The sequence below is a fragment of the Mytilus galloprovincialis genome, chromosome 6, assembly GCF_965363235.1.
Source record: "Mytilus galloprovincialis chromosome 6, xbMytGall1.hap1.1, whole genome shotgun sequence".
Lineage (NCBI taxonomy): Eukaryota > Metazoa > Mollusca > Bivalvia > Mytilida > Mytilidae > Mytilus > Mytilus galloprovincialis.
Window position 1 is genome coordinate 179,201 of NC_134843.1, and position 11,176 is coordinate 190,376.

The 11,176-nt window shown below is 36.6% G+C and overlaps 1 protein-coding gene across 6 annotated transcripts in view; it reads left to right on the forward strand.

Moving 5' to 3' along the window:
* Positions 1–5,876, forward strand: part of LOC143078644 (MAM and LDL-receptor class A domain-containing protein 1-like) — a 141,888-nt gene extending 136,012 nt beyond the window's left edge. For all 6 annotated transcript variants that reach the window (XM_076253491.1, XM_076253492.1, XM_076253493.1 and 3 more), the window contains 3 exons: positions 1,500–1,681; positions 5,229–5,313; positions 5,725–5,876. In XM_076253491.1, coding sequence (XP_076109606.1) covers positions 1,500–1,681; positions 5,229–5,313; positions 5,725–5,738 — 281 coding nt within the window. In that variant the 3' untranslated portion in view covers positions 5,739–5,876. The remainder of the gene's footprint in view (positions 1–1,499; positions 1,682–5,228; positions 5,314–5,724) is intronic.
* Positions 5,877–11,176: the final 5,300 nt, after the last annotated feature.

An 11,176-nucleotide genomic window follows, 5' to 3' on the forward strand; every position in this document is an offset into this window, starting at 1 on the left:
CCCCTGAACAGTATATTGTTAATCCACTTGCTTCTTTGTAGCCCCCATACAGAATATGGTTAATCCTCTTGCTTCTTTGTAGCCCCTGAACAGTATATTGTTAATCCACTTGCTTCTTTGTAGCCCCCGAACAGTATATTGTAAATCCTCTTGCTTCTTTGTAGCCCCCATACAGTATATTGTTAATCCACTTGCTTCTTTGTAGCCCCTGAACAGAATATTGTTAATCCACTTGCTTCTTTGTAGCCCCTGAACAGAATATTGTTAATCCACTTGCTGTTTGTAGCCCCCATACAGAATATTGTTAATCCACTTGCTTCTTTGTAGCCCCTGAACAGAATATTGTTAATCCACTTGCTTCTTTGTAGCCCCTGCACAGAATATTGTTTATCCACTTGCTTCTTTGTAGCCCCTGAACAGAATATTGTTAATCCACTTCCTTCTTTGTAGCCCTTGAACAGAATATTGTTAATCCACTTGTTTCTTTGTAGCCCCTGCACAGAATATTGTTAATCCACTTGCTTCTTTGTAGCCCCTGTACAGAATATTGTTAATCCACTTGCTCTTTGTAGCCCCTATACAGTAAATTGATAATACACTTGCTTCTTTATAGCCCCCATACAGAATATTGTTAATCCACTTGCTTCTTTGTAACCCCTGAACAGAATATTGTTAATCCACTTGCTTCTTTGCAGCCCCTGAACAGAATATTTTTAATCTACTTGCTTCTTTGTAGCTCCCATACAGAATATTGTTAATCTACTTGCTTCTTTGTAGCCCCTGCACAGAATATTGTTTATCCACTTGCTTCTTTGTAGCCCCTGAACAGAATATTGTTAATCCACTTCCTTCTTTGTAGCCCTTGAACAGAATATTGTTAATCCACTTGCTTCTTTGTAGCCCCTGCACAGAATATTGTTAATCCACTTGCTTCTTTGTAGCCCCTGTACAGAATATTGTTAATCCAATTGCTCTTTGTAGCCCCTATACAGTAAATTGATAATACACTTGCTTCTTTGTAGCCCCCATACAGAATATTGTTAATCCACTTGCTTCTTTGTAACCCCTGAACAGAATATTGTTAATCCACTTGCTCTTTATAGCCCCTGTACAGTATATTGATAATCCACTTGCTTCTTTGTAGCCCCTGAACAGAATATTGTTAATCCACTTGCTTCTTTGTAACCCTTGAACAGAATATTGTTAATCCACTTGCTCTTTATAGCCCCTGAACAGAATATTGTTAATCCACTTGCTTCTTTGTAGCCCCTGAACAGAATATTGTTAATCCACTTGCTTCTTTGTAGCTCCCATACAGAATATTGTTAATCTACTTGCTTCTTTGTAGCCCCTGCACAGAATATTGATAATCCACTTGCTCTTTGTAGCCCCATGCAGTTTTTGTTAATCTTCTTGCTTCCCCCATACAGTATATTGATAATCCACTTACCGGTATTTTTTGTAACCTTCTCATGGTTGACTGATTTTAACTATTTCAGCTGGTAGTTGGTGTCTCACCTTCCAGTATCATATGAAGGGATCAAGCATGGGATCATTGGAAGTATTTGCTGGGGATAGATCATCTTCTCTGACGAGTATCTGGACAAAATCAGGAGAGCAAGTTGATCCAGACTTATGGAAAACTGCTACTATAGATATACCACAACAAAGTAGTCCTGTTGTAAGTATAATGTATTCTTATGCAACTTTGTTTGTAACATTCATTTTGATTGGATAACGTCACCAATTTTCATGGCATCAATTCACAAATGTACACACAAGCATAGATGATGTATGACAGCTTTTAGGTTCATGATTTGACCTTGTTTTTTTGTCAGCTTCTTTAGACTGGAGATAACAATGTTGTCCTTGCCCTGTGTGTCATAAGGCATAGCAAGGACTAAGTAAGTAAGTAACAATATTGTCCTTGCCCTGTGTGCCATAAGGCATAGCAAGGACTAAGTAAGTAAGTAACAATATTGTCCTTGTCCTGTGTGCCATAAGGCATAGCAAGGGCTAAGCAAGTAAGTAAGTAACAATATTGTCCTTGCCCTGTGTGTCATAAGGCATAGCAAGGACTAAGCAAGTAAGTAAGTAACAATATTGTCCTTGCCCTATGTGCCATAAGGCATTGCAAGGACTAAGTAAGTAAGTAAGTAAGTAACAATATTGTCCTTGCCCTGTGTGCCATAAGGCATAGCAAGGACTAAGCAAGTAAGTAAGTAACAATATTGTCCTTGCCCTGTGTGCCATAAGGCATAGAAAGGACTAAGCAAGTAAGTAAGTAACAATATTGTCCTTGCCCTGTGTGTCATAAGGCATAGCAAGGACTAAGTAAGTAAGTAAATAACAATATTGTCCTTGCCCTGTGTGCCATAAGGCATAGCAAGGACTAAGTAAGTAAGTAAGTAACAATATTGTCCTTGCCCTGTATGCCATAAGGGATTGCAAGGACTAAGAAAGTAAGTAAGTAACAATATTGTCCTTGCCCTGTGTGCCATAAGGCGTAGCAAGGACTAAGTAAGTAAGTAAGTAACAATATTGTCCTTGCCCTGTGTGCCATAAGACATAGCAAGGACTAAGCTAGCAAGTAAGTAACAATATTGTCCTTGCCCTGTGTGCCATAAGGCATAGCAAGGACTAAGTAAGTAAGTAAATAACAATATTGTCCTTGCCCTGTATGCCATAAGGCATAGCAAGGACTAAGTAAGTAAGTAAGTAACAATATTGTCCTTGCCCTGTGTGTCATAAGGCATAGCAAGGACTAAGTAAGTAAGTAAATAACAATATTGTCCTTGCCCTGTGTGCCATAAGGCATAGAAAGGACTAAGCAAGTAAGTAAGTAACAATATTGTCCTTGCCCTGCGTGTCATAAGGCATAGCAAGGACTAAGTAAGTAAGTAAATAACAATATTGTCCTTGCCCTGTGTGCCATAAGGCATAGCAAGGACTAAGTAAGTAAGTAACAATATTGTCCTTGCCCTGTATGCCATAAGGGATTGCAAGGACTAAGAAAGTAAGTAAGTAACAATATTGTCCTTGCCCTGTGTGCCATAAGACATAGCAAGGACTAAGCTAGCAAGTAAGTAACAATATTGTCCTTGCCCTGTGTGCCATAAGGCATAGAAAGGACTAAGCAAGTAAGTAAGTAACAATATTGTCCTTGCCCTGTGTGTCATAAGGTATAGCAAGGACTAAGTAAGTAAGTAAATAACAATATTGTCCTTGCCCTGTGTGCCATAAGGCATAGAAAGGACTAAGCAAGTAAGTAAGTAACAATATTGTCCTTGCCCTGTATGCCATAAGGCATAGCAAGGACTAAGTAAGTAAGTAAGTAACAATATTGTCCTTGCCCTGTGTGTCATAAGGCATAGCAAGGACTAAGTAAGTAAGTAACAATATTGTCCTTGCCCTGTATGCCATAAGGCATAGCAAGGACTAAGTAAGTAAGTAAATAACAATATTGTCCTTGCCCTGTATGCCATAAGGCATAGCAAGGACTAAGTAAGTAAGTAAGTAACAATATTGTCCTTGCCCTGTGTGTCATAAGGCATAGCAAGGACTAAGCAAGTAAGTAAGTAACAATATTGTCCTTGCCCTGTGTGTCATAAGGCATAGCAAGGACTAAGTAAGTAAGTAAATAACAATACTGTCCTTGCCCTGTGTGCCATAAGGCATAGCAAGGACTAAGTAAGTAACAATATTGTCCTTGCCCTGTATGCCATAAGGGATTGCAAGGACTAAGAAAGTAAGTAAGTAACAATATTGTCCTTGCCCTGTGTGCCATAAGGCGTAGCAAGGACTAAGTAAGTAAGTAAGTAACAATATTGTCCTTGCCCTGTGTGCCATAAGACATAGCAAGGACTAAGCTAGCAAGTAAGTAACAATATTGTCCTTGCCCTGTGTGCCATAAGGCATAGAAAGGACTAAGCAAGTAAGTAAGTAACAATATTGTCCTTGCCCTGTGTGCCATAAGGCATAGAAAGGACTAAGCAAGTAAGTAAGTAACAATACTGTAAGTTAAGCTTCGACAGCATCAATTGGTGGTTGGTTGCATCATTAAATTATAAGAGATAAATAGCAAGGCAAAATCTACTAACAAGTCAAATTCAGCCTTTATAGTTACAGACTATCGGTCATTTATATGTAGGAGTGATTGCCCTTAAATGAACATTTATTTTACCCTCTTTTATGTTTTGAGCAAACAGGATAAAAAAAATATTGAGAGAAATTGAACAGACTGAATAATTAGCAATACAAAGTTAACAAAATGGAGATTTTTGTCATAATTTTTTTTCTTTTCTACAATGTTGAAAGTGTACTTTGTTGAATAAGCACACATGCCATAGTGAGTAACACAGGCTCTTTAGAATCTCGGGTTAACATTGCAAAAGCTATCCAATACTTTTTTTATGCCCTGCGAAAAATGTTGATTGGGCATATTAATTTACCCCTGTTCTTTGTCTGTTTGTCCAGATTAGGATACATTGTTTGTCTGGCAATCTCCTCCCACAATTTTTGGGGGTACACCTTTAATATTTATTAGGATGTTCATACACATAATAAAAGCGTTCTTGCTTGCAGGATTTTTTTTTTTCAAATACATGTATACTGAAAATGACAGATAGTTGAACTCAGTCATTTTTTGGTACTAGTTGTATAAAGAGATCATGGTGTGTCGGGCTATCTCCTTCTACAGTTTTGGGTGATACAGCTGTTATGAAGGATGTTCATACACATATGGAGGTGTGCTTGTTTAATTTATGATTTCCTTTGGTCAGGCATCTAGAAACATTGCAAGAATTTCTTGGTACAATGGTACATTGGTATTTTCATAAAGTGGGTTCAAATGAACCTTGGTATAGCAAACATCAAATTCTCTCACACAATGTTCACATTACTATAAGACGTGTCACGGTACTTTTCTATCCCAAATTCATGTATTTGGTTTTGATGTTATATTTGTGATTCTAATCGGATTTTGTCTAATGCTTAGTCCATTGCTGTGTGTGTTACATTTTAATGTTGTGTCGTTGTTCTCTTATTTTTAATGCATTTCCCTCAGTTTTAGTTTGTTACCCCGATTTTGTTTTTGTCCATAGATTTATGAGTTTTGAACAGCGGTATACTACTGTTACCTTTATTTATCACACCAAAACAAAAATCTTTAAAGCCAGAAATTTTATTTAGTATTTATGCATATTTTAGATATTGTCTTTTTTCTTCAGATAACGATAGATGGAATCAGAGGTAGTTCATATAGAGGTGACATTGCTATTGATGATATCGCCCTGAATGCTGGTACATGTGCTAGTAAGTATTGCCCTTCAAATTCAATTTTTGACAATTTTGTAAATTTTTGATCTTTTACAAAAATGTTCTCTGAAACTACTAAGACAATTTAATCCAACTTTATAGACACAATCATCATAAGGGTATCTATTTTAAAAAAATGTTTTTGGTGAACTAGCCTGCTAACTAACATGACCAACATAGCTATAAAAAGAACATATGAGTGAAATATAGGTTTTGGCTTATATCTCTGAAACTAATGCATTATTTCATGCATCAATTGTAAACAAAAATATCAGGCGAGTGACACAGGCTCTTTGGAGCCTCTTAGTCTTTCATCCTAGGGTATAAATATACACAATGTATGTCAAATATTAGCAATTCTCCATAACTAAAGGGAAATTGTGTAAACTCTTTTTTTCTCTTTTTTAGGTGCTGGAAAGTAAAGAGAAACAGACTAACTCTACAATCATGACTATGATGGTGTGATATTTACACTTATAATGTTCATGTGATATTAAGAGTTACTTGTACATTAATGTGTCAGCAATTTTTAAATATAATAGAAATATGTTTAAATGCAATTTATTTTCATTAGTTCCCCAAAGGAGCAGTATGAGCTTTGCCATTACTTGGCATCCTTTGTATCTTTAAAAATGGGGAAAGATATCAAAGGAACACTTGATATCATAAGTTTAAACCAAAAAACTGACCATGTCATGGCAAAAAAATGACTGCACAACACAAAAACCACCAAAATTCAGGGATGATTGAAGATGCTATGTAATGGTAAGCAGATCCGGCTCGACATTTGGCACCTAGCATGTAGCTCATATAAGAACAAATCTAGTCATTCTTGAAAACAAAGATGGAATTGCTTTGAAATGGTGGTGTCTGTAAAAGGTCAACCAGCTAGCTCATGGTGGTGTCTTCAAAAAGGTCGACCAACTCATGGTGGTGTGTGTCTGCAAAAAAATCGACCAACTCATAGTGGTGTCTGCAAAAAGGTCGACCAACTTATGGTGGTGTCTGCAAAAAGGTCGACCAACTCATGGTGGTGTCTGCAAAAAGGTCTACCAACTCATGGTGGTGTCTGTAAAAAAGTCAACCAACTCATTGTGTTGTCTGTAAGAAAAGTCAACCAACTCATGGTGGTTGTAAAAAAGTCAATCAATTCATGGTGTTGTCTGTAAGAAAAGTCAACCAACTCATGGTGGTGTCTGTAAAAAAGTCAACCAACTCATGGTGTTGTCTGTAAGAAAAGTCAACCAACTCATTGTGTTGTCTGTAAGAAAAGTCAACCAACTCATGGTGGTGTCTGTAAGAAAAGTCAACCAACTCATGGTGGTGTCTGCAAAAAGGTCGACCAACTCATGGTGGTGTCTAGTCAAACTTATTATGACGTCTGGCAAGGCTATTTTAATTTTTTTTCTGGGACGCCTTCCTACGACAACCATCCCAGAAAAAAATCAAAATAGCCTTGCCAGACGTCATGATTATTTGAACTAGGTGGTGTCTACAAAAAAATCAACCAACTAATGGTGGTGTCTGCGAAAAGGTTGACCAATGATGGTGGTGTCTGCAAAAAGGTCAACCAACTCGTGGTGGTGTCTGCAAAAAGGTCGACCAACTCATGGTGGTGTCTGTAAAACGATGAACCACCTCATGGTGGTATCTGCAAAAAGGTCAATCAACTCATGGTGGTGTCTGCAAAAAGGTCGACCAACTCATGGTGGTGTCTATAAAAAAAGGTCGACCAACTCATGGTGGTGTTTGTAAAAAGGTCGACCAACTCATGGCTTTGCTCATTGTTGAAGGCTGTACGGTGACCTATAGTTGTTAATGTCTGTGTCATTTTGGTCTTTTGTGGATAGTTGTCTCATTGGCAATCAAACCACATCTTCTTTCTCATCACTTTGTGTCCGTCGTCGTCGTTAGCTTTTACAAAAATCTTGTCAAACTACTGGGCCAAATTAAACCAATTTGGCCACAATCATCATTGGGGTATCTAGTTAAAAAAATGTGTGGCGTGACCAGGCCAACCAACCAAGATGGCCGCCATGGCTAAAAATAGAACATAGGGGTAAAATGTAGAATTTGGCTTATAACTCTGAAACCAAAGCATTTAGAGCAAATCTGACACGGGGGTAAAATTGTTTATCAGGTAAAGATCTATCTGCCCTGAAATTTTCAGACGAATCGGACAACCGGTTGTTGGGTTGCTGCCCCTGAATTGGCAATTTTAAGGAAATTATACCGTTTTTTGGCTATTATCTTGAATATTATTATAGATAGAGATAAACTGTAAACAGCAATAATGTTCAGACAAATAAGTTAATATGAGTTATTGCCCTGTATAGTCATTTTTACCAATTTTTATGCCCCACCTACGATAGTAGAGGGGCATTATGTTTTCTGGTCTGTGCGTCCTTCCGTCCGTTCGTCCGTCTGTCCGTCAGTTCACTTCAGGTTAAAAGTTTTGGTCAAGGTAGTTTTTGATGAAGCTGAATTCCAATCAACTTGAAACTTAGTACACATGTTCCTTATGATATGATCTTTCTTATTTTAAAACAAAATTAGACTTTTGACACCATTTTCATGGTCCACTGAACATAGAAATTAAAAGTGTGAGTTTCAGGTTAAGTTTTTGGTCAAGGTAGTTTTTGATGAAGCTGAAGTCCAATCAACTTGAAACTTAGTACACATGTTCTTCTTTGATGGGTTCCGTCGTATAGTAGATTGTAATTTACTGTGTTGTGAGTTCTGATCATACGTTGCTTTCTAATAGAAAATATCTGATTTTAACATATGTTTGGAATTATGAAGCTTTCTGTAATTAGTAGTTTCAGTTGTTGGTCAGTTTTATGATCAATTATATATGTGTTTACCTCATGAAGCCTCGTCCCAAAGTGCTTTTCGATGTATTTCCAGGAGAGGCGAAAGATACCAAAGGGACGTGCGAACCCAAATTATGGGATCACTTCATACCCCCGAACAAATGTTATAGATACGAGGATTAGATCAGAAGAAACACACCATAAGTAAAATACACTTATAAAATACGATTCCTTATTCTATAAGACTTGTAGTAGGATCGAATTTTGAATAGCTGCTGTTAGACATGTGACACAATCTATGATTATATTTGGCATATGATAACCATTTTGGTACTTATTACAGGCGCTTCTATGCATTACTTTAATTACAAAGCTTATTTTGTGAGAAAAAGGTTATTTATATATTGTTTAGCTTTGACAGTAGGGTTGATGTTCATTCCAACGTAAAATAGAAAATTGAATGGATATTTTATCTTGTCAATTACCGCAAAACTTGAATTGTCATTGTGATTGACATTGTATGATGATACACCAATCGTCTGAGAAAAATCAGAAAAGCATGAGAGTTAATCTTAGGTCAGAGTCGTCAATCTATAACAGCATATAACACATATTAGTTGGCTTTTGATCAGCTGTGTGACATGTAAGGTCCTTTCTATAACATGATTCATATAACAGTATTATGGAAAGTGAGCATGAATGTATCGAAGACTAAATAGGGTATATTCTGTCATGTAAGGTGGTGTTACTGCAATAAATGGTTAGATACTTAACCAAACATATCTCTATGGAAGACCTAATAGGGAATAGTAATCTGTCATGTAAGATGGTGTTAGAGCAATAAATGGTTGGATACTTAACCAAACTAATCTCTACGGAAGACTTAATAGGGAATAGCAATCTGTCATGTAAGATGGTGTTAGTGCAATAAATGGTTGGATACTTAACCAAACAAATCTCTATGGAAGACTTAATAGGGTATATTCTGTCATGTAAGGTGGTGTTACTGCAATAAATGGTTGGATACTTAACCAAACATATCTCTATGGAAGACTTAATAGGGAATAGTAATCTGTCATGTAAGATGGTGTTAGTGCAATAAATGGTTGGATACTTAACCAAACTAATCTCTACGGAAGACTTCATAGGGTATAGTAAACTGTTATGTAAGGTGGTGTTAGTGCAATAAATGGTTGGATACTTAACCAAACAAATCTCTATGGAAGACTTAATAGGGTATATTCTGTCATGTAAGGTGGTGTTAGTGCAATAAATGGTTGGAGACTTAACCAAACATATCTCAATGGAAGACTAAATAGGGTATATTCTGTCATGTAAGGTGGTGTTAGTGCAATAAATGGTTGGCTACTTAACAAAACAAATCTCTATGGCAGACTAAATAGGGTATAGTAAACTGTCATGTAAGGTAGTGTTAGTGCAATAAATGGTTGGATACTTAACCCAACAAATCTCTATGGAAGGCTTAATAGGATATAGTAATCTGTCATGTAAGAGGGTGTTAGTGCAATAAATGGTTGGATACTTAACCAAACATATCTCTATGGAAAGCTTAACAGGGTATATTCTGTCATGTAAGGTGGTGTTAGTGCAATAAATGGTTGGATACTTTACCAAAATAATCTCCATGGAAGGCTTAAAAGGATATAGTAATCTGTCCTGTAAGGTGGTGTTAGTGCAATAAATGGTTAGATTCTTAACCAAACAAATCTCTACGGAAGGCTTAATAGGGTATAGTAATCTGTCATGTAAGGTGGTGTTAGTGCAATAAATGGTTTGATACTTAACCAAACAAATCTCTATGGAAGATTAAATAGGGTATAGTTAACTGTCTTGTAAGGTGGCGTTAATGCAATAAATGGTTGGATACTTAACCAAACATATCTCTATGGAAGACTAAATAGGGTATATTATGTCATGTAAGGTGGTAAAGTACAATAAATGGTTGGATACTTAACCAAACAAATCTCTATGGAAGGCTAAAAAGGGTTTATTCTGTCATGTAAGGTAGTGTTAGTGCAATAAATGGTTGGATACTTAACCAAACAAAATTATATGGAAGACTAAATAGGGTATATTCTGTCATGTAAGGTGGTGTAAGTGCAATAAATCGTTGGATACTTAACCAAACATATCTCAATGGAATACTAATTACGGTATATTCTGTCATGTAAGTTGGTGTTAGTGCAATAAATGGTTGGATACTTAACCAAACATATCTCTATGGAAGGCTTAACAGGGTATATTCTGTCATGTAAGGTCATGTAAGGTGGTGTAAGTGCAATAAATCGTTGGATACTTAACCAAACATATCTCAATGGAATACTAATTACGGTATATTCTGTCATGTAAGTTGGTGTTAGTGCAATAAATGGTTGGATACTTAACCAAACATATCTCTATGGAAGGCTTAACAGGGTATATTCTGTCATGTAAGGTGGTGTTAGTGCAATAAATGGTTGGATACTTTACCAAACAATTCCTCATGGAAGGCTTTAAAGGATATAGTAATCTGTCCTGTAAGGTGGTGTTCGTGCAATAAATGGTTAGATTCTTAACCAAACAAATCTCTACGGAAGGCTTAATAGGGTATAGTAATCTGTCATGTAAGGTGGTGTTAGTGCAATAAATGGTTTGATACTTAACCAAACAAATCTCTATGGAAGACTTAATAGGGTATATTCTGTCATGTAAGGTGGTGTTAGTGCAATAAATGGTTGGAGACTTAACCAAACATATCTCAATGGAAGACTAAATAGGGTATATTCTGTCATGTAAGGTGGTGTTAGTGCAATAAATGGTTGGCTACTTAACAAAACAAATCTCTATGGCAGACTAAATAGGGTATAGTAAACTGTCATGTAAGGTAGTGTTAGTGCAATAAATGGTTGGATACTTAACCCAACAAATCTCTATGGAAGGCTTAATAGGATATAGTAATCTGTCATGTAAGAGGGTGTTAGTGCAATAAATGGTTGGATACTTAACCAAACATATCTCTATGGAAAGCTTAACAGGGTATATTCTGT